Source organism: Dreissena polymorpha, chromosome 8 (genome assembly GCF_020536995.1).
Source record: "Dreissena polymorpha isolate Duluth1 chromosome 8, UMN_Dpol_1.0, whole genome shotgun sequence".
In the NCBI taxonomy this organism is placed as follows: domain Eukaryota; kingdom Metazoa; phylum Mollusca; class Bivalvia; order Myida; family Dreissenidae; genus Dreissena; species Dreissena polymorpha.
In genome coordinates, this window is record NC_068362.1 from 16,270,394 (window position 1) to 16,296,361 (window position 25,968).

The following is a 25,968-nucleotide window of genomic DNA, read 5'->3' on the forward strand; positions in this document are numbered from 1 at the left end:
TTGTAAAGCTCCTCCTAACTCTGGCTCAGAGTTCTACAGAATGCTGCCTCTCCATCTCCAGCTTTCCACTTCTTTTGTCTACGTGGCATGATGAACTTCAACAATTGACTTCTATCAAAAAATATCAGAACGTCTATCAAAGCGATCCGATTAGTTCCGTAGTCAGAAGCGGTTTGCCGCTATACCAACATTAAACTCCCGCCGAGCCGACGCGCGCATGCGAAGAACGCCGCTCTATCAACGCTCGCGTCACCGCTTAACCAAAGCTCGCTACCGCTCGATACCGTTAAACCAACGCTAAACCAACGCTGGCTTCAGCGGTGCACCGCTTTGGCAACGCCCGTGTTGTCGATTTTTTCCCCATTTTGTGCGCGGTGACGAGCGTTGCCGAAATTCGGCCCCATCTTCATACCGTTCAAGGAACGCTCCAGCAAAGTTCTGGCGGTGTGACCGGGCCTTAACAACAAACAATATTAAAACGACGGAAGGGTACGTTAATTCCCCCTAGTACATACATGTATGTCACTCGGCCTTTTTCGACCTCTATGGATAAGCTCTAATCCCTCTTTTAAAACAAAACATCGCTCCAGATAACAAAACCCAGGGTTCCGCGAGACCCTCTTTTCCTTCTCTAAAGCTGTAATCAGCTACCGACTACGAATTAAGGCAGGGGGAAAGCACACATACAACGTACTTCCACGCAGTATCGGAAGATACAATAAGTGCGCACGTGGGCAAATCGCATTTACTCCCATTTAACCCCTATAGGTGTAAATAATGTTGTAATTAAATATGATAAGTAAATAATTATTCCCATATGTACACTATTAAAACATGTTGGATGGAGCGTCCAGTGGAGCGTGTCGACAGGGTTAGTAGCTAGGGCGCGTCTGGCGAGATACCATCTCGTCCGTGCACTCTGGCTCAGTTGACATGACCCACCCATCATGACCAAAAAAAGAATGGTGGCGGCATTTGTTGTTGTTGTTTTCCCTACTGTAGTGTAGATGATGCTTTCCCGTAGTGTAGTGTAAACAGTGCATGGTGCCCGCTATATGACAAGAGTGTTAAATGAATACGTTAGGTTATTCTTATTTTCCCCCATGAATGCAAACCAAATCAAACGAAAACATAAAACCAACGGTGGCGATTTTTCTCTTGCCTATCGCATGCTCTCTCGTATCTTTCATATTATTTGGTTTATAGGGCATGATATTTGATATATATGGGCGACGAGTAAACAGTCTAATTTAGGAAGGAAGCTGTATACATACTCTGCAATTTGCTAGATTCTCACTCACTGCTCTTATATATGTTATTAGTCTGTGTGTAAATTGATTTAACAAATACCATCTCGTCCGTGCACTCTGGCTCTATTGACATGACCCACCTAACATGTACACAAAAGTATGGTGACGGTATTTGTTGTTGTTGTTTTCCCTACTGTAGTGTAGATGATGCTTTCCCGTAGTGTGGTGTAACAGTGCATGGTGTCCGCTATATGACTGGAGTGTTAAATGAACAAGTTAGGTAATTCTAATTTACCCATGAATGCAAACCAAATCAAACGAAAACATAAAAACGGCGGCGTTTTTTTTCCTTGTCTATCGCATGGTCTCTCGTATTTATCATATTATTTGGCTTATATTGCATGATATTTTATATATATGGACGACGAGTAAACAGTCTAATTTAGGAAGGAAGCTGTATACCTACTCAGCAATTTGCTAGATTCTCAATCACTGCGCATATATATGGTTATTAGTGTGTGTGTAAATTGATTTAACTAATACTGTTAATACTAACCTAACTGACTTACATGTCTTCCGCGAGGGACGTTAAACGGGGGTGCAGTGTATCGGTGCTCTACACCGGGCACTTAAAAAAACCAGGAACGCCTCTGGAAGCGGGGCGTTTCCTGTATCCCGCTCGACCCCCCCCCCCCCACTAACACCTCTCCTGGGAACAATAAAAGCACACTCAATCCAGTAAACAAGCCATCAACAAAAATACCATAAATGGTAATAATTATAATAATAATAGTGGTGATAATAGTGGTGATGATGATAATGATCATTATGTTAATGTCAGTGATGATTGTGATGCTGAAGTTAATGATGATGATGATGATGATAACAATACTAATTATGGTTATAATAGGACAAAATTTATACACTTAACGAAAGATGTACATAATCATTTATCTATTTTTAATTAAAATGGATCTAATATGATTTTCATTTTTTTATTATTGTTATATAATTCTCCTTTTTTTATTAATACCCGTGAACGATAAGGTCTCATTGGCCACCGTGCACTTGTGTATTTGTATTAAAAATAATGATAATATTAATAATAATAACAATAATAATAATAATAATAATTATTATTATTATTATTATTATTATTATTAATGTTATTATTATTATTATTATTATTATTATATTAGTAGTAGTAGTAGTAGTAGGTATTGGTATTGGTAGTGGTGGTGGTGGTTATGGTTGTGGTGGCGGTGGTTATTATTATTATATTATTATTATTAGTAGTAATAGTAGTAGAAGTAGTAGTCGTGGTAGTGGTAGTGGTGGTGGTGGTTTTGGTGGCGGTTGTGGCGGTCGTTGTGATGGTGGTAGTGGAGTAGGTGGTGGTGGTGGTAATAATAATAATAATAATAATAATAATATTAATAATAGTAATAATAATAATAAGAAGAAGAAGATTATCATTATCATTATTTTAATCATTTGAATACTCATTTCAATACTAAGGTAATAACAATAATAATATTCATAAATAATGGTGCTCAATACGATACATTTTTACGTTTATGCAACTGATATAGTTTGTTTAGGCGGATGGTAGGGGCCAATTGGTGAATAGTCCAGCGCTGCACCAGTATAAATGCATCGCTTTTGTATAGACAACGCTGTCATACTGCACACACAACTGATAAATAATCTTGAGGTCAAAGGTCCTATGTCATTAATAATATTTAAGACGATATACAACTGCCTGACCACAATCTTCTGGTTTTTGTATAAATCATTTTAGTCATGTATACATTATTTAGATCCAATGATAAAAACATTATAGTCGGTGGTGATTTCAATACTGTTCTAAACCCATTATTAGATAAAAAGAAGGGAAACCTTTACACTCATCCTAAAAATAGAAACATTTTAAATAACATAATTGAAAACTACAATATGATAGACATCTGGCGTACAGTATATCCAAACGAAAGCAAATTCACCTGGCACTCAAACACAAAACCAACAATATTCTGTAGATTAGACTACTTTTAAATATCTGAGTCACTTTGCAACATTATTGACACATGTAGCATAAAACCAGGACTGACCACTCTCTAGTTGAACTAAAACTACACAAAATACAACCTGAAAGAGGCCCAGGATACTTTAAAATTAATAACAGCATCTTATTAGATACACAAAATCAAACGCAAATAAAACAAGAAATATTAAATACAGTTCAAAATAATAAAGATGCGAACCCAAACACCTATTGGGAAGTAATTAAAGGAAATATACGTAACACAACAATTAGATACACATAATTTAAACAAAAAGAAACACACAAACTTGAAACTGAAACTACCAAAAACATTGACGCACTTGAAAAGCAATTACATGAAACAAACACAAACGATACCAAAGCCATTGAAAATGAAATAACATTTAAAAAAGTATTAGAAGAAATGTATCATACACATCTCAATGGAATAATACTACGAGCACGTGCACAGCATGTTGAACACAATGACAAAATACAAAATACTTCGCAAAGGCGAAAAACGTAGAAGTGAACAAAAAACTGTACACAAATTAGTAGTCAATGGCGAAGACATAACAAACATAACTCAAATACTAGAAGAACAACGTTTATTTTTCGAAACTCTCTATAAACGAAAACATGTTAAAAATAACACCCTTTTTAAAAATACACATCATGCTTTAAATCAAGAGGAAAAACTACTGTGTGGCGGATTACTTAATGAATATGAATGTGGATTAGCACTAAAAGAAATGCTAAATAACAAAAGTCCAGGATCTGATGGCATCACAATCGAATTTTATAAAATATTCTGGAATGATACTAAAACACATTTAATTAATTCACTTAACTATTCATTTAACAACGAAAACTTAACTACGCTACAAAAACAAGGTATAATATCACTCATTCCAAAACCTGGAAAAAACTTAGAATCCTTATCAAACTGGCGCCCGATTAGTTTACTGAACAATGATTAAAGATTTCGAAAAGGCTTTCGATTCACTAGACCACTCGTTTATGTTCTCTTGCTTAGAAAATATGAATTTCGGTGAAAGTCTAATTAAATGGGTCAAACTATTTTATACCGATATTAACAGAATAATTATTAACAATGGCTTTTTCTCAAACAGTTATAACATCGAACGTGGGGTAAGACAAGGATGTCCATTTACATCCTCGCTATTTATTATATGCATCGATAATCCATCACACTATATCCAATAAAATAAATATATAAAGGGAATATCGCTTGAACCTGACGAAGAAATTAAACAGTCCCTATTTGCTGACGACGCAACTTATTTCTTAAATGACAGTAGTGACTCATTCAATAATCTTATAGAATCGCTAACCCTTTTTGGAATGGAATCGGGTCTGAAACTGAACAAAAGTAAATGCACTTTGCTATGAGTAGGTAAATTTAAACAAAGTAATATTCATCTTTAAAAAAAGAAATGAAATTCAACTGGACATCAGATGAAGCAACAACGTTAGGAATAACCTTTACAAACAGTGAAAATGAAACAATTCTAAAAAACATATTGCCTTAATTACAAAAACGTAAAAATTGTTTAAAATCATGGCAGCATCGTAAACTTACACTTATCGGAAAATAAAACACTGTGTTGAAAACGTTTGCACTTCATATATTAATTTATACACTAACAGTTCTCCCAAACCCATTAAATGATATTTGTGAAACGCATAATTTAGAAACCACAATAGACAGTAAAATCATTCTATGGAACAATAAAGACATAACTACTAACAATAAAACGTTTTTCTATAAACATTGGTTCGAACTTAGCATAAAATATGTAGATCAATTGTACGAACACAGAATACACGACTTCTATTCTTTTGATAACCTTTGCTACATATTCGGAATACCTACAGGTAATTTCCTGATGTACTACACATTAATCAAAAGTATACCTATACATATCAAAGCTGCTACCAATACAAATAACACACCATGTACTCAAAAAACATTCGTAGAAAACGAACAAAATATTTTAGAACCTCAAATTAAAAACCCTGCCGAAATCTCTAAATCTCAAACTAAATGGAAAAACCTTCTTCGATAAAAAGAATTTAATTGAAAACAAATATTTTTCATGCCATATAAATCAACTACTAATAGCACACTGATAAATTTTCAATATAAATACATCCAGAGAATCATAGCTACAAATAAATATCTTTTTAAGTGCAACCTATCCAACACAAATCTATGTGATATGTGTAGTGAACATATTGAAACAATAGAACACCTTTTCTGGGAGTGTAAACATATTCAACCTCTATGGATGACAACCTTTCTAGAGAAACAACAATTAAATGTTAAACTATTTCTCTTAGACATTAGTTTAGGGTTAAATACCTTCAAAATACAAGAGGTTAATAACGCTGTGAATTACATAATTATATTAATGAAATATTTTATATTCAGGATGAAATACAGAAAACAAATACCTACAAAGAACTGCTTTAACAATTATTTAAAACTGAAGATTCAAATTGAAAAAGAAATAGCCCTAAACAATGATACACTTCATATATTTGAACAAAAATGGAAACACATTAAACTTTCATAAACAAGTCCAGTATGCTTTCTATCCACTTAATGCAACTCATTTGTATTCATTACTATTCTGTTTGTTTTGAATATTTTTCTTTAAAAAAAACACTTATCAAAAACAACCAAAAAATACATATTAACCCTTTTTTTACCTAAAGGAAACCACAAGGTCAAAAAAGTATATATTAGCATATATTGTATAACATGTCTGAACATTATTGTTGCTACATGATATCACTTTGTTTTATGATCATATACATGTATACATTGTATGTCTTATATTGGATATAAAAAAAGATCAAATGACCCTTGTTATGCGAAAATGTGTCTTATGTCATATACGACAAACGTAGCTCCGTCATAGCTAATCAGGAGCAACACTGTCCGCTATTATGTCAGGCCATGTTTTCTGGTTTCATGATCGGACGTTGTAGCTCCTAACCAGACTGTGCGGATGTACAGGCTAGCCGAAGCTACGCTGGTATTATATGACAAATGAATAATTTTCAAATAAAGCGGCTCATCTAGCTGTGTCTATTAATATTGTATTAAAATTGTATTAACAATAGTATTACATTAATTCCAGTAAGTACAATTTATTTTTGGAAAAACGTGTTTCTGTTTGTGTGAATATATTGCTATGGTTTACAAAATGACGTTAACAGTTGACTAAGATATTTAAAAAAAGGCATAACTTCGAATGCCTAAGGTGGCATAGGAAATATGTTATTAGGCGGTCTCTTCTACGTGCGCACGCTGTAGCTATGACATGCGCACGCGATAGCTATGACGTATGCAGGCGATAACTATGACGTGCGCACGTCGTAACTTGTCAAACCGGAATTCAGCGGTCAGTCTAGGGAAATGACCAAAGTGACCGTTGTCCACAGGTGACCGTTGAATTCGGATCACAATTTTAAGATGGTTGGTCAGTTGGTAGTATTTCTACGTCGTTACCCCACCCAGTCGTTTGCATACAGTGTAAAGCAAATGCTCATTGCCGTTAACTAAGCATAATAACAGAATTTACTTACATTGAATAATACAGAATAATATCTTATAGATTGATTTAATTTCATATTGTTAAACTAAAGCAATGACTTTATCAACGCTAATTGTATACGTATAATTGTTTACTCATGCATCTCGTTCATTCAATAAATAAAGCTTGTCACGTGCCATTGACGTCACGTCCGTACAAGTCTAAAAAGCGGATTCGCTGTCATAAACCGATTGTACGGTCTAACTGTACCGTTCTCATTAAAAGAAAAAGACGCAAAAATGTGTTAAAATTTATTCGTTCGCAAACATCACACAAACAGCATTTTCATTTAACAACCTGATTCAAAATACAAACATTCATTCATTCTTTATAACAAAAAAACATAGCACATCATGCAAAAAAAAACAAGATAACTTATTACGCAAAAAACTTCAAAACATACACAACCATTATCACTCGCAACAATCAAAACAATTACTCCATGCTAAAAAAACTCGCTAATATTCTTTTGAATACTAGAACTCTTGACCCGGTGCGCACATAATTCGTCTTGAAATTTCATGATGGAGTCAATGATTACCTGGTTATTCTTTGACAAAGCAACGTTCTTTAAATGATCGATGTACTGGCACGTTTTGCTGACGGAGCAGACGGTGCTGGATGGTGGAAGTGCAGAGTACTTACTAGCGGTCATTTTATTAGCGATAATTGCTTTAAACATGTCACAAACGCTGACATATTTTCTTTTGAAGATACCCCGACAACTATCCCCGGAAAACAATTCTTCTCAACACCTTATTATGTGTTTACTCGCAGCGGGCCGCTTTTATTATATCAAAGGCAATTACCGCTATCAGACGCTTTAACCGCAAAATAGACGGACAAATGATGTGCTGTATTTTTAATTTTCGCGACTCGAGACGACTGACGCGTGACCGTTGATTTCAGTTCAAACATGAATTTTGGAGTGGAATATAGTGGCCGTTGGCCGTTATGGACAGGTGGCCGTTATTTTCAAGTGTAATATAGAGGTTTTTTCGTCGGAGGGATTTCAGACTGACCGTTGTCTGCAGGTGGCCGTTAATTTCAGGTGGCCGTTAGGTTAGTTTCGACTGTATACGTATTATATTGCCCATTTACAATAAACAGAATAAATAAGTTGAGATTTTTTAAAACGGATTTAAAATCTGTAAAATTCAAAACGTACTAAGAATGGACTATGATATCCAAATCAGTATTCGCTAGTTAACAATATAAAAATTAATGAAGAAGACTGAACATATACTAAAATTTTCCGTGCAGGCGCGTTCAAATTTTACGGCCCGATTTTAAACGATCATTTTCTATTCTTTTGCGAAAGTATTATTTAAAAAATCACATCTGAAGAACGGCGTGGATTTGCAATACATTCTACTCTTTCGTGACAAGCTACAGTTATATTAAACACTGTAGATGATGATGATGTTCTTGTTCATGTAGTAGAATGTTCGTATAGTGATATCCGGATTTAGAAAATTTTAGAAATCCCAATCAAATAAGAAGTTACAAAAACTACCTCAAATTGTTCACTAATAATAACTTCATTAGAGTAATAAGGGACTGGGTTGATAGTTGTGTGGTTTGAAAGGATTTTAAATATGCTGTCTAACTGTACCATCATAGTGTTGTTTTTTACATAATCTTGCAAATACCGGACAATCGATCGAGCAAGAGTCACTAAGTATTTTGTTTTCAGATAATATGTTAATTTTTAATGAGGTACAAAACACATACAAATGCAAACTACAAACTTGTTTGTTTGTACCTATCATATGTTTTTACAAGATACGCACTGTGTTCAATTCAGTTAACAATATAACGTTGCAAGAAGTAAAACGCTTTAATTCATTGCTTAAAAAGATAATTATAATAAACATTATGTCCTATGTTATATCGCGTTTAGATGCTAATATATATTTTATAACTAATGTATACCGTCTTTGTTTTTTTTTATAAAATGGTAAACATAACAATGTTAATACAATAATACTTAAACTCTGCGAATTGAGGATTTGCATAGTTGTATTGCCTGTAAGAGGTTATTGCAAACAAGAAATATCTTTAAAAAAGATATACGGCGTTGATTGTGGTTGCAGTTAATGAAAGGTAAAGACTTCAATGAATGAGATCAAAGATAGCGAATGTCTTTTTCTGTGCAGTTCTTAGCTGCAGCAAACGCAGTACGGGATGATACGCGGGAGTTTTCGCGGCTTATTTTACATTACATATTGCTGGTCATAAACGCATAGATACAAAACAGAAAACCAAAAGAAGAATGGAAGTGAAATTAAAACATATGAGTCAACCGGCCACACGCGAAGTATTTGTACATATGTTAAATATTTATACGCGCGTTCTTCGAACAAACCTGTTTTAGTGGTTTGTCTGGCGTTGCTATTTGATTCGATTATTAACAGTATCGAGAATCATTGCGCTCATGCTTAATTCATTAGTCAATATGATGGCATAGTTCTTGTTAAATTAATTAAAAATAATATTTATCATGGTATTGTTGTAAAACACATTAAGAATCTATTATTGACATACCATATGATATCGCTGGATATCTTCATTTAACATCTGTCTGGTCTAAAGAAAATTCCAGTTCACCTAGTTCACGCTATAGCGTCTTTATTATGTAACGATTATTTTCCTGGCCGCGAACTCAGATCAGCACATAGGGTAGAGAGGCAGCGATGACCTGTACGTAAACTCTGACATTCACTCACAGTGGCCGCAAATTGACCCGATATACCTCGCGAGTTGAAATGCAATGCATCAAAGTGAGTCTTCGCTTCCACTGCTCTCTATGCTTTAACATGTTAACATGTTGACAGGAATATGGAAGTTAGTACTAAATATGAAAACATAGCCTTTAAGAGCAAACGTTCTCGCGCTGAAAATCTTCTGAAAATAAAAGGTGGACGCACAAACTGTATTGATTTCGAGATTGAGTGTAAAACTGTTCTATCTATTAAGCCTTTTCATTAGATATAAAATTGTTTCATGCTGAACACGCAGTAAAACAGTGTTACAAAGACGCGGACATGTTTCCAATGTTCTGGTCGTATTCTCAAATCAGCCAATGCAGTCAATGAAGTGTATTCATCTGTACTTGGCCGCGGGAAGTTTTATTTGAATTCTATTGGACGCTAACAAAGGTCAGGCTAAGGTGAAAAGCTGGCTTAATACAGCACGCCGAAAAATCATTATCTGTTTTAATGCAGACACTTTTTAAAGGCTGTGTGAGTGCGGACCCAGGATCTTCCGATACATCAAAAGGTAAGGTACTTAAGCTACGTTGATGAAACTCGGACTTTGTTGACGCACTTTATTCAATAAATACTGTTATTAAGTGAGGTGAAACTTACACAATCATGTGTTAGCCAATTAACGTGGGTATCGTGGTATTTTGAAAAATATTGTTCAAATAACTGGGGTAAGATAGCATTGGTATTGGTAGAAACGGTACTGAAACAATTTCGCTAGATTTAAACCCGTTTTAACACATATTGTAAGGCACTAAGCATAATGATATTTTGATTCACTTTTTCACATTTATACTAAGTGAGTTTTCATACAAAATTGACTGCCTTGCTTATACAGATCCATTAAAAAATATAAGAACAATTCCTAAGTTTATCAACTACTTACTGCGCTAACTACTGTGATTAATTTTAAGTTCAAATACAGGAGCAATTAAATGATAATGTTTAATGTCCCTTTTATATAGCAAAATAGGTTACAGTAATAAATTCCTTAAACCAAGTACATGTACAGAGAGTCCATTCATCTCATTTATGAGTTATATTACAGCGCGTCTGAATGAATAGTGAGACAGTATATAAAATATGTGTGTAACAAAATCATCAAGTGTTTATAATAATTATAGAAGCGAATTGATTATAAGTTGTAGCATGGTGATGAAGGTTGTAGCATTGATGGTGGTAGTTGCAGCGGCTGCGGTGGTGGTGGTGGCGGTATATGTAGTGAGGGATAGTTTGGTAGTGGTAGAAGTAGTGGTTTAGGTGGGGTTGTAGCGATGGTGATAGAGGCAGCGGTGGTAGCGATGATTCTAGTGATGGCGGCGTCAGCTGTGGCAACGGCGGCAGTGGTCGTATTTGAAGTTTTATATGACGGATGCCGATGTTTCTGATGATTTTATTTTTTGGTGTTTTCTTACATAAAACCAATTTGTTGAAAACGATTGGTTTTTAGACAACATTTATTATTGAAAACGCTCGTATCACTGTGTGTTTGCATAAACGTAGCTCTTTTGTGAAGCGAGATGAATTATGTTTATTTGTCAGCAACTAATCAAAAGACACAAACTCTTAGTGTTCTAAAAACGGATGGACAATTAAGTTCAAATGTATATTGTTTAGCCGGAATACAAGTTCAATCACTATAATTACCCATAAAGATTGAGAATTATATTTACAGTAGACCTCAGACGAATTCATTAAGTAACATAATACCTACCTGCGCACTCCTAGTCCCCAATATATTACACTGTTCGATCCTTACCCAGCAGTCTACAAATATTGAATACAGAGCGCCATGGACATAGCAGGTCTTTATAAAGACCACGTAATACGAGCACTTAGAGATATCATTATGGAGCATTCAAATCTTAAATATCGTCTAACGTCAGCCACTCCATTGTTGTATGCCTTTGGGTAGTTTACAATATGGTCTATTAGATATAAGAACATATTTTAATCTATCACTCCATACCGAATAAGGCATTTCAATAACATCATTGACATGCCGTAAGAAAAATACTTGTTGCGAATACAAATAGTGTTCTATACAACTAGTAGTTCTTGTTATTATAAGTGTTTAAATTTTCACATACATAAAAGTGCCAACTAATGATATAGGTTACATTTATTGGGACAATGAGGTTATGTCACTTGATATGTTTTGTCCGAAGTCTTCCGCTGTACCCAAATCCGATAGACAGACAGAAAGACCGAGAGATGTTTGACATACAGACTGATTATAGACAGAAAAATCGATTGACAGGAAACCGGGAGACAGACAGATTAACCGAAAGACGGACAGATAACCCGAAAAACTGACAAACCGACGGACAAGACAGACAGAGATACTGATTGACAGACCGAAATGCAAAAATGACAGATCGACAGACAGACAGACAGACAGACAGACACTTCGAGATACGAAAAATCGGGGCGATGGACAGCTACATGTTTCTTCTTAGCAGTTTGACAGATTTGCACACATTTAACTGTGCTAAATTCTTATGTTTTAAAGACAATGAAATGAAAATATCCACATTTTGTTTGGGTGCTCATTAAATATTCTTACTAAAGTTTACCAAATGATAATCATTGTACTCTGTTTTCAAAGTGGAATTTCTGTCGGTTAAACGAGGTCAACTTAATTTGAATTCATTGCGAACATATCCTAATACTAGAAATTAATGCTTAACAATGTTACCTACAAGCTATTATTACTAAATGGCGTAATGCAAAGGAGTATGGGAAAATCCAGTGCATAAGGTTAGTTGCCAGTGTCTCTAAATTTTTGGATACTGTATTTTGGGAATATTTTTGAGCATCTTAATATTCAGACATAAAATTTCTTATGATTTGTCAGTGTCGGAAAACTTAAAATAATTACGATATCCGTTCGCGTACTAATAATTTAGCGCCAGATAAAACCACAATCGGGGTTATTAATAACAGGTTTATGACAGGGTGTGAAATTTTCTTAAACTCTATTGTAACGGTGAGACAATACATGGTGCCGCGCAAGTTAACAATACACACACTATAGTCATTGGTAGATAATAAATATTATAAAACATTAAAGACACTGAAAACACAAAGTAACAAAGACTGTAGCCTATATTCATTTTTCTATAGTGCGAAATATCACGTTGTAAAATTTAAAATGTGTAGTTCTATTTATATATGCAGTATAGATATAACAAGAAACAGTTTACGTGTAAATAAAATAATAGTTAATTTTTATTCATACATGCAATTTAAATTTATTCTGCTTTTTTATTTTGTTTTATAAATGTTTCAAAGTAACACAGTTTAATCGAAAGAAAAAAATTACCATGTATGTAACGAATTATGAATTGCTAAAAACAAATTAATGCAATGGCTCTATTAAATAATGATTGAAATATGATAATTTACATCATTTTTGGTATTTTAAGACCTGCAACTCATTGACATACGTTCCGTGTAAGCAAATTGACTCTGCCACTCAAAAACACCGGAGCTATTTTCCGCTTTGCTACATCTATTTCCGTTATCGCACCAACGATGATAGAACGTTCGACTAATGGATGGGTTAAGAACGGCTGCGTCAAGCCGCACAAACAAGAGTGGCCAAAAATTGACAAAGTATGTTTAGCGCGAAAGATTGGACGTTAAAGATTTCAAAATCCAAACCACTCTTTATAACGTTATCCAACATCACAAGCGGAATGTTGTGGGCGACACACTGGCTGCTATTGTTCACTGTACTGACAAAACAGCACTCCACAGTTCTCTAGACGGGGATAGTTTGTTAAATTCAGTATCGACGGTTCTAGCCGATAATGAATCTCGCTCAACAGAATCCAGATATCGTTGCTGCATTGAAATGGTTCTGAACAAAGCTGACATCATGCGCCAATCACAATTTAAGCGGTTCACCGTAAAACGCCCTCCATACGACAAGGACTGTATCAGCTGCGTCAATCCTGGATCCTTCACATCCACGCACATGTTATAACACTGTCAAGACTGCTGAATCTTCTCATCAAAGTAATGATTCCTATGGCGAACGGTAGCAACTACAGTTGGGAGGTGACAACTACGATCCTTAGACCACAACTGGCGGACCCAGAGAGCGGTACCATCACATCGATGTGGACAAGTATGGAGCTCCCAACAAAGCCACAAATATCAAACATCAACATGGGACCCCAAGCATATCGTGCCGATGGTAGATAATGCAAAGACTGAGGATGTCCTGTCAATGGCAGAATGTAATCGTTACCGTAGCTTACCACCGGCTGTAGCACCATAGATCTGTACAAACAACAAGTATAGTACGCTTGACATTGATAATGATGTTGAAATTGACACCGAATGTCATCAAAATCACGAAAAATCAAATGAAAACGTCGGCAAACACCCAAAACATGATGTGGCGCATTGCGCACCATTATGTGCAAATGATGATGACAAAACATGGTGATGATGATGCCGCTGCTAATGATGATCCTTTGTTTTCTGATGTTGATTCTTCTGTTGTAAATAACAATGTTGTTGTTGATGATGATGATAATTCATATTATTATGATTATGATGATGATAGTGACACTGATGTACATACATTTCAAAACATCGATGAAGAAACGCTCGACATTAATGATGATGATAATGGTAATGTTGATTATGTTGATGATGATGATGGTTATGATGATGAAGAGGAGCAGGAGAGGATGAAAACGTCGGCATACACGCAAAACGGAGGTTGCGGTTTGAGATGCGATGATGATGTGATTGACTCATCTGTTGTAAATAACAATTCAGATGATAATGATGATGATTATAATGATGATGATCATGATGATGATGCATCTGCTGCTGCGGCTGCTGCTGCTTAGCATTATGCTGCTGATGATGATGATGGTGATGATGATGCTGGTGCGCACACTAATGTACTAATGATGAATCAGTTACTACGCAGTGAAATCAAATAAGAGTAAGTAAACTACCTACAATTTTCTTTGTTATGATTGTAAATACAAGGTGCTTCAATCCGTCTGCAGGTATATTTAACTTTAAATGCAGTCGCTTTTGTAAAACAGAATGCTTATTTTTGACAGTTAACCCAGCAGTGCACGATTTTGTTTGTCTAAAATCTTTTATACAAGGGATTACAATATGATCTTAATGCAGCAGCGCTATATTGTAATTTCCTCATTTAAAGTTATAAACAGTAAAGTAAAGCAAATTTATTGACTGGGTATTTGGAAAACAGAGAAAACGAATTAATTTGTAAATCAGTGTTCGTATTTTTTATCATAAACAGTTTTGCAAGTTTTGATTTAAATATTTATCTCCAGTTTAAACTTGTTTAAAATATTTAAGAATTTGTCTGTAATTACAACATGCCTTGGGTTCTAGAGGGTTACCCATTCCGATATTGAAGCTTGGGCGTCATATACAACAAAAATATATAAACAGACCACCATTGTACAAACATATCAGTCCTTCGTGTGCTAAACACTGCATTACAAATGTTTTTAAGGGTTGTGTTGACATTGCCGGTATATTGGGCCTATCCTGTGTAGATTGCAGCATTTTAAATCAGAGCAGTAAACAAGTAATTATTGCCTCTTTTTTCAGAAATGATTTAATAATGAGTGCTTACACAGACAAACAAGATTTGTGTCCAATGTGCAGGAAGAAGGAGATTGATAATTCCAAGAATAACTTTCCAAGAATAACTTGTTTGCTATTTAGTTGAAGAAAGTGAAGGGAATAAATGAAGCAAGCGTGAAACGGCAAGACGATCTTGTAAATGAGGCTGCCAGTAAAGTACATAAAATTGTCGTCAGCAGTACACAAATAATAAAAACATGAAAAATAATGTTGCAAAGCAAAATTGTAGTTCTGTAAATCAAGTGGAGATTTCGAAAGTCATAAAGACTGCATAATCTGTGGTTGTAAAGTTTAATCTGACAAAGGGCATTTTAACAGGGTACGTACTGGCAAATTTGTGGAGACTGTTTTTGAGGTCTCTGATTCCAGTTCATTTGAGTGAGAACTTACTGTAAAGGGCCGGATTTAATACGAGATTCACATGCAGCAGGCGGATCGTATCATCATTCATGTACTGGAAAAAAATATTCTTTAAATCTGTGCAAATAGAGTTTCAAAATATACTCGATATCAAACGCAGAATATCTGGGTTACCTAAAGATGTAAATAAGTATGAAGCATTTTCGAAGACGTGCTCTCACCTAGAATTACACAGTGAGGAGCAAATAACTGATACATCTTTGAGATAAATAATGCGAGATCACCTTTGTAATCCTGATTAAGAACCCTATGACAATTACAGTTTGAAAAAGCATCTTAAAACTCGCTTCAAAGACACTGTTCATTGTTCCCAAGGAGAAGGTTTGGAAAATATTGTTACGATGAGACAACAAACATCGCAAATATTGAGTTCATAATAGAAGCAAAAGTGTTAGGAATATGATAAAGAGTCCCAGACACCCGCTATCATTTAAACTGCTTCTAGATTAATTTAATGTGATATAAAGTCTGAGGATAATACCTTGACGAATCGACGTTTCTGCGGACACTACTGGAGACATTGTTTTATGGAAAAGACACAAGACGCATAGTCGCGGCAGTTGGTAATGTTATTGTTCAAGCAGTTCGTCCATGAGCTGTGATTGTATCACTACACGTGGTACTTGCTGTACAAATCCATCATATGTATTGTTCAAAGTTTATTGTAGAGACTCTTCACGAAATTGGATCTTGTTGTAAATATACAGAAGTTATTTGATTTGAGAAAAATGCAGCGGATTGAGTAGTGATATAGATTTGTTGGAGATGTATGTTCTCTTTGTCGCCGATAATGTTGACCACAACGGTATCACCATTTACGGCATAGGTACTTTTAATGGAATGGTTGTCATTGCATCTTTCATCCCTGTCACACGGCTAAAACAAAGCAGGCATGAATGCTCTGATCAACACAGCTATGACTAAAAGGGGATGCTATGTTATTCTGTCACCAGGGTATGCAGATGTTTATATTGTAAAACAAACATTCATAGAACAACAGTGTTGGTGGGAGATGATAAATATTTGCTCATCATACCCTTGCATTACTCCGAAAGGGACAATATGACCATCTACTTTCTCTCTAATGTAAATAAACAGTCAAAGGAACACAAAGTGTATAATATTAACCTTTTAAACGAACTTTAAGGAAACGAAGTGTGCAATGATTTGCTTTTTGTTCATGCTTACTTAGGTTGTTATCAACTTCACGATTTTGTGCATCGGAAGAAAGTCAGTCTTGCGGAATTAGCAAAGTCTGTTCATGTCACGAAAGTCATGTTATAGTTCAATCCTCCTTCCAAACAAGTCTCAAGAGGACATATCAAATCTTTTCAAACGCTTGATGGTGATTCTGATTGGTGACAAGTCGAAATCCTCTAAATCCAATAGAATCCTCTAGATGCAGCTGCAGACGCTATGGACTCCCCTGTAATGCTGTATGCAGAACTCCAGATAAGGATTTAGTCTAAAGGGTATTTCACCCCCTGATATTATTGTTAAAGCGTATTTTACTTCTTTGTTTCAGCCATAAAGGGTATTAAGGGAATATTTAGGAGTACTTTTCATTTCCATAGAAAACTGACACAGTAAATGGCGTGTTTAATCTAGAAATATTATTATTTGTTATTTATATTATTAAATGCAAACAGAATGAATTTAAAATGACGATATGAACAGACTTTCTTTAAAAATGTTCCCGCAGGAGCCGCTGGTTGCTTAAAACGTCCCTTTTTTGATCCACAAACATGATGAGCCGCCATTTTTATTAGAAGCTTATTTTGGTTGCCTTACTTCTGATTCAATGGTTAATTTACACTAAAAACTCAACTGGATTATTGGTTAAACCGGTTACGCACTTTAATCTATTTAAAATACGTACCAAGATTTGTATTACGTTTTTTACGTATTGGGCCGATTTTTAATGCGTTTTTTTTTTTTTAATTGCGTAAATACGCAGATACGCCTCTTATCTGGAGCTCTGGCTGTATGTGGCACTTACCAAACTGTTACAATCCAAACAATTCACAAGAAGTCGGCACTGAGGAGGAGTAGGACGACACCGCCAATTTAACGTTCTGTGACACATGTTATGGCCAAAAGTGATTGTGTATAAGGTGGTACTGGACAGCTAAATGTCATAAATTTGATTTCATGATTATTTAACTGCTTTGTGATATCGACAAGTCAATCAAAGTGTTCATTGGTCTCCCAATGACACAACAATCATCACAGTTGAGTCAAAAGTTATGGACTTGTTGTCCTTCGTATTGTGTCGGTGGCAATTTTGGACGCCATGTTGGTTTTCTGTGTAACATAATAAACCTACACTATTTCGGATGATCTTAATGTGTTTTTTGGTCCCCAAAACCTGGGTTTACACACCAAAAGAATCGAATTTAAGTGGATAATTACATAATTATGCTAATTAATAGGATTTGGCGGCCATCTTGAAAAAAAATTCGGGAGGTCCGTTTTCGGTAAACTTTTGATAGGTTATAAAGTACCTTCTACCCTACCAGGATTGTTTAAAATACCTTTTGTACGAAATGTGTTGTTGGTTAATGTGTATATTGAAATGACTAAACAGATAAAATAATTATTTTGTTTGACTCCACTTTTTCGTACATCCAAATGTTCCCATATAATTAATTACTCTACATTTTCGGGCAGTTATATTTTTATTGCGCGTTTGCATTACAACCTGATAACGGTCGTAAAACCTGTCAGTAGACAGCTACATTTGCGTTATTTGGGTAAATGGACATGTATACTCGCAACATGGAATGACTTAACCCAATAATTAATGAAGGAATGTGTGTTCCTGCTTTAAGTGTGACACATTGGACAAATTGTTTAAAAGACAGCGAAATCAACATTTCCACATTTTTGGGTGCAAATTAATTTTTTTATTTCAGTTTATCAAACGCTTTTCAGTTTCTCATCGTAGGATGTACTCAAAGAAAACCACTCAGTATCTTTCGGTAAAACAAAGTCAAACATGATGACATCATTTTCAATGCATTGCAAACATATCCTTAAGTAATTTATACTAAATGCGTGGTATATACAACCACAAGCTATTATTTATAGGTGACGATTCGCTAATCTGTCGGAAGAATTATGTTTTTGAAGTAAAAAAGCTAAATATTTGTCTTCGATGTATGATGAAGTGCGCATGCTCATATTCAGAATAATAATACAAGAAATAGAAGAGATCACTGAGAGCCTCCTCGAATTATAGTGATTGTTCTCCTTGTCAGTCCGAACACGTTAACGGATCTCATCCTTCGGCCTCTGTCCGATCAACGTGTTAGGGCCTAGTGTTCGGTCACGATAATGCAAGGAGGCTCTTAGTTATCTTTGTTACTATTTCTTGTTTCGCGAGGCTTCGAACATCTAAACCACTTCCTTTGTGGTTTTCGTGCTGAGCTCCAATCATTTTGGCATGTTTATGTATTTATTTCGAAGGTAAACAAAATTAAGTGAATGTACACAACACATATCAAATGACGTCATGAAAATAAACAATATTGTGTCCCTATAATGCGTGAATTTGTTGTATTTCAAGGTTGAATACACACACACAATTTCAGATGGAGTACTTTTTCGTTGATGCGGGTATGATGAAGGCATAAAAATAAGAATTGTACTAGACATCGCATAGGGCGGATTATTCGATCATAACATTCCGCGTTCATCGTAACCTAATATATAGAGAATACATGGTTGGTGCCGAGATGGAGAAAGTTTATCCGGTCAGGCTTAGAAAAAGAAAATAGGGCGAGCTTTAGCGAGCGCTATTTTTCTTTTTCGGGCCGAACCGGATAAACTTTCTCCATCTCGGCACCAACCATGTATTCGATTTATCCTGCTTCATGCCGTTGACACATTTTATCAAAGACAAATGATTAATTTACATAACAATATAATTATTCTTGTCGGGCCCCCTACATTCCTGACGACCGAATAACTACCGATTGTGTCACGCTAAAAATAGTTCCACATTAAACTGTTCCTTTTAATACTTTCCTATCGAAACTATTTAGAGAAGAAATAAAAAACGAATCGAGAATGTGATATTTTTCTTGGTAAAAAAATGAAATCAAAATGCATCAGCAAAACAAAAACTAAATTGTATTTACCTTAATGACAACTTTAATCCATTGTTTATAACAATAAATGTACAACGATATACACATTCATTGTCTGTTCTTCCATCCCTTTGTCGGAATCCATTTTCTGTTTTTCCATCTCTATTATCGGAATGTATTTTAAACCACACTCTTTTTTGATAGCGTTTGTATCGAATGCTAACCATTCTGACCCAAAACCCGATTAACGAAACCGTAATCCTGTCGTAGCGAATTATTTTATTCCTATCGAAGTTAACACTTATGAATGACAAGCACACACTCCGAAAATCGTTTATGATTCGTTCGATGCTTTAAAATATTAAAAAATACTGTTAAAACCACCACGTCAAAATTATTGTCCCTAAAATCCTGAGAGAAACTAGATAGTATGTTTTGTCAGAGAAATGACGTCACACTAGATACGTCATAAATTGCGTAATCAAGCTAATGAACATGATAAATACGGAAGTCTGGTTCGGTAATATATTTTTAAGAAGATAAAAATGATGATATATAATATTACGATAAATTTCATGATGCGTCCCAATTAATTTCAAAGGTCAAATAAAAGAACATGTTAATCGGCGCGTATGAATACATACTTACGGTTAGATCACGGTCACGTGATGTACTGCCGGATATCAACTAGTTTATCCGACCCTGCTTTATTTGGTCAATGTTTGCAACTGAGGCAGGATAAAGTGGAATCTAGAATGTACGAATCGCAATTAGATATTAAATGATGGTGTTGGTAAAGTTACGAACAACTGCAACGGTCCCGTTGTTTTGCATTCTTTATTCAAATGAAAAAATGCGATTATTCGAATCAAGTTTATGCGAAAGATAACATTTTTTTACAAACGATTTCCACGATGTTATACACCTAAGAATCATCAATCATACTTCCGAGTAATCAAGTGTGAACGTGGAGGATTTAACATCGAGAGACACACAATCTGAAAGGCAGTGCATAATACTCGCCAAGCATCAAACAACCACAATTAACAGATTATACGATAATATGGTCGCTGTAAACTACAAATAAAAGCTGTATAGTATCTTTAAATTAATAATTATATGTATTTGTATCCAGTTATTTAAGTCATATTGCTTTAGATGTACACAGAACTTTTTGGTTTACGACTTAAGGTCAAATTTATACTGAAAATATAAAGTCAGACATGTACACGTACACAGAGAAGCGATTATTCAAAAATGCGATTATACGAATAATCCTGACGATCGAATGACTCTTCTTAATAAAATCGACTGAATCAAATATTATGGAATTTAATGTTTGAAATTTTATTGTTATTCAAATAAAATTGAATACACACATTATCGCATACAAATTTTAAGTCTGTTCTGTTGGTCCCAAATCTTGATTACCTGAAAGTAAATAAATTAGAAACTAGATAACAGCATGCACATGTATTCACGATTTGTTTAATAATATGTTTAATTTATCGTTACAATATAACATCCAAAAATACAATTATATATGGCATATGCGCTAACGCGAAAAATGAATTCGATTCCAACCAATGTGAATTGAATAACAAACATAGTAATTTATCCGAAGAATATCAGGAACCATTTTGCTTATAAAATACGTTTGTACAAAGAGTTTATATTACAAGGCAAAACGAGCTAGAAAAAGAGTAATCTACATTTTTATCAACAAGTACAAAACAGATGATACGTTAGTTAAAAATAAAAGTGAATATACGAATTCTCACCCCCTCCTCCTGGATTACCTGAAAGTAAATAAATTAGAAGCTAGATAACAGCATTCACATGTATTCACGATTTGTTTAATAATATGTTTAATCAATCGTTACAATACAACATCCAAAATTACAATTATATTTGCATATGCGCTAACTCGAAAAAATGAATTCGATTCCACCCAATGTGAATTGAATAACAAACATAGTAATTTATCCGAAGAGTATCAGGAACCAGCTTTCTTATAAAATACGTTTGTACAAAGGGTTTATATTGCATGGCAAAACGAGCTAGAAAAAGAGTAATCTAGATTTTTATCAACAAGTACAAAACAGATGATACGTTAGTTTAAAATAAAAGTGAATATACGAATTCTCACCCCCTCCTCCTGGATTATCTGAAAGTAAATAAATTAGAAACTAGATAACAGCATTCACATGTATTCACGATTAGTTTAATAATATGTTTAATCAATCGTTACAATACAACATCCAAAATTACAATTATATTTGCATATGCGCTAACTCGAAAAAATGAATTCGATTCCACCCAATGTGAATTGAATAACAAACAGTTATTTATCCGAAGAGTATCAGGAACCAGCTTTCTTATAAAATACGTTTGTACAAAGGGTTTATATTGCATGGCAAAACGAGCTAGAAAAAGAGTAATCTAGATTTTTATAAACAAGTACAAAACAGATGATACGTTAGTTTAAAATAAAAGTGAATATACGATAGAATTCTCACCCCCTCCTCCTGGATTATCTGAAAGTAAATAAATTAGAAACTAGATAACTGCATTCACATGTATTCACGATTAGTTTAATAATATGTTTAATCAATCGTTACAATAGAACATCCAAAATTACAATTATATTTGCATATGCGCTAACTCGACAAAATGAATTCGATTCCACCCAATGTGAATTGAATAACAAACATAGTAATTTATCCAAAGAGTATCAGGAACCAGCTTTCTTATAAAATACGTTTGTACAAAGAGTTTATATTGCATGGCAAAACGAGCTAGAAAAAGAGTAATCTAGATTTTTATGAACAAGTACAAAAACAGATGATACGTTAGTTTAAAATAAAAGGAATATACGAATTCTCACCCCTTCTTTTACACTCTTTGCTATCGATTGAGCAGCACCTTTTTTTTAAGTTAAACGTTCCACATCTTCCGATTCTACATTCGTTCGCGCCACAGCTGAACCATGCGCAACGACACCCTAAAATCAACTTAATTAATTTAGACTGTGACGCGTAACTATAATATATCAAAGCATAAAACACAGTGCATTAAAGTTTCCGCCTACAGGATACGTCTGCCTTCTCCAAACGCGTTTACTTATATGACCCGACGTTCACAGTGCAATTAATATAAAACAAAGAACAGCCAGCCAGCCAGACAGACAATTAAACACCTTCTTTTAGTACATATGATCATGAAAATGTAGTGTAATATCTAATATAAACAATAAATGGTTATTCTCCATAAATGTTATTTACATGCAAGTACGTACTGGTATACTGCTATATAAGTTTTTCTTATGGTATTATTACTGTTTAGAGACATCGTTATAACGATCCAATGTATAAAGTAGAAAATATGGTAATTACAGTGTTTACAGTTTCAATGCTAGCAATATTCTACCTGACTACATAATTATGATAATACAACTGGTAACTCTGAATCTAAAAAATAAAATAAATAACGCCTCATGCGGGTCGTAACCTCGTTCCAGCTCGGCCGATATTATATATTAAGTCGCTGTCGATTTTTCTATATTTGATAAGAATCCGATTGTGCGACGTCAACAGAGCAAAATGGCTTGGTTAATAAAATTAAGCCATGTATTACTGAGCAATTAAAAAAAAACGTAAATACAATTGCACAAATGAAAATACTGAATAAAAATGAAACTGTAGACAAAAACCTATACATACATGGATTAATTGAGGCGGAGACATAGCTTGAAAAGGGAGTCATCAAATACAATTTAATTTACGACACGCTTACGTCAATGACAACTGAATTTGTATGTTTCGTACAATGTAATTCTAACAATATTAACTTCCATTCCGTTTCTCCTATCCTATCACCTTCATTTAAACTGCCATACTATGAAAACACAAATTTAGCCCAATGAAGTTTCCAAGTATGTACGACTAATATACAATCATAAATATGTTTAAAATTTTGTCGATTCTGATTTATTAGTGTAATATTTAACTGTCAAAATCAACCACTTCAACCCGATCGTTTTCCAAAAATCCCGAGAGTCCATCTCAAATCGGTTGTGTAACTAGAGATCCGTCATAAATTGCTTATGATTGGATTGAAAATACAAGTTCCGAAAGCTGGTTTGGAAAGTAATTTAAGAGGACAAAACAATAGGATAATATAGTATGATAAACGATAAGATACGTCAGACATGGACCGGACTTCTATAATCGGCAACAGCCTTATAACGGCCCTTGGGCAGTTGGTCAATTTAAGACGTTCGGCCAAGCCCTAACTCACGTATGCTATTGTCTAATATTTGTTATTGATAATAGGGCAATAATATGTATAGACAAATACTACTCAGCTTATGCGAAACATGATTTGCATGTTTTTGATGCATTTATAACTGTGAATAAATAAAACATACATAATAATTTGTATTTTATTTCGGCTTGCGTCAGGTATTAATATCTTTTCGATAGGGTGTGAAAAGTCACAGTTGCACATATATTCGTAATATTGCGAATGATTGTAATTGGTTAATTAATGAAGGGACCGAGAAAAAAAACATTAGTTAAATCGCATTTTTCGGTCTATAGTTATATCGTTAAATTGCCTCTTTCAGTACAATATTTCGACTGTAATAGATCAAATTATATGAAATTGGTCCATAATAACAATTTTTAATAACAACATCGATATAAAGAAGAAAACTAAAAATTAAGACACTTTTTATTGAAATGGCATACCTTCTGCCTGTTGCACAAAACTCCCTGCGAGGATGCACACAGCCATGAGGACAACTAATATCCGGACAGACGACATTGTTCCGGTTATGATGATAACAAATCCCGAATTCTGTGAAAAAAGAACACAACACATCAGCAGTGTAAATGTTATATCACTTAAATACAATAAATATTTATTAACAATGTTTTTAGACATAAATTCATCAAAAGAATATTTACTTTTTCTTTCAAATGTAACTCACCTAGTAATAACTTTGACGAAATAGGCATCAACTTGATTTCTTTTTATGTATACGTGCATATATTTATAGGTGTCCTAACAGGATTTGTTTATCATTTGATCGTACCATTCAGCGCTTAATGAGTTGTTATTTTAAGATATCAATAACTTGATCAATAGAAAACCAAATTAAATCCGGTGCAATTAAAACATCAAACACCAAACATAAGTTTACAAAACATCATGCACTTTGCAAATTCAGAGGATTCAAAAACATAGTTGTGTGATTTTATTGGACGTTGAGATGTTGATTCCAGCCAATGGAACACAGTTTAGAAACACTTTTACACGAAAGTGTCTTTTCCAAACCAGTTATTTCCCGTTTAAGCGGTTTAAACATAGTTTAACCACTCTGATTTCATCAGCCATTACCTTCAGGTCTGTACATACATTCAGTCTTAAAGTCGTTCAGGATGTGATTAGGTTAGTCACTTATTCATTTCAATATTAAATGCAATTTAGAAATAATATGTATACGACCGAATTCATGCATGGGACACGAATTCTATTTTTGTCCGACAATTTAATGTCAAACATAAATAAGGGTATTTATTTACAGAACGGACACGTTTTTAGCCAAAAAAATCTTGATTAAATGATTCAATGTTTGCAATGTCAGGGTTCGATGAGTCGGAATGAGATTTGTAATATTCTAATTAATCCGCATAGACAATCGTATGCAAATATACTCGTTGTAAAGGATGCTTGACCCCCGATGTCAATCGTGAATGTCCGTTGAGACACATATCTAGAGCATGGCAGCAGGATATCTACGTAAATCCGTTTACTCATAAAGATACAAATACGCATAAGCCTCTGTTTAAAGGGCTAGGTTCACGAAGGGTTGAAATATACCCTGTTACAAAATTAAATGAATTTACTTTTATCTTATAAGGCAATATATTGAATATAGCAAAACAACAGTTTTATAATTAATATCGCTTTATTATGGTTGCTATTGCAACATGATAAATACGTGTGAATATTTGTTATGGTATATAAAAATCAATTGCAAACGTTTATATATACATTATACGTCAACATGAAAATTATAAAATTGTACATGAGTATTGAAAACACACAGCA

General features: G+C 34.3%; 1 protein-coding gene across 2 annotated transcripts in view; it reads right to left on the reverse strand.

Annotated features, from left to right (window-relative positions):
• The window catches only part of LOC127841387 (kelch-like protein 3), a 94,695-nt gene extending 74,524 nt beyond the window's left edge, over nt 1-20,171 (reverse strand). Inside the window, exon 1 of one of the 2 annotated variants that reach the window (XM_052370199.1) lies at nt 19,903-20,171. In XM_052370199.1, the coding sequence (XP_052226159.1) occupies nt 19,903-19,959 (57 nt within the window). In that variant the 5' untranslated portion in view covers nt 19,960-20,171. The remainder of the gene's footprint in view (nt 1-19,902) is intronic. The other variant, XM_052370197.1, reaches the window with a different exon arrangement.
• Nucleotides 20,172-25,968: the final 5,797 nt, after the last annotated feature.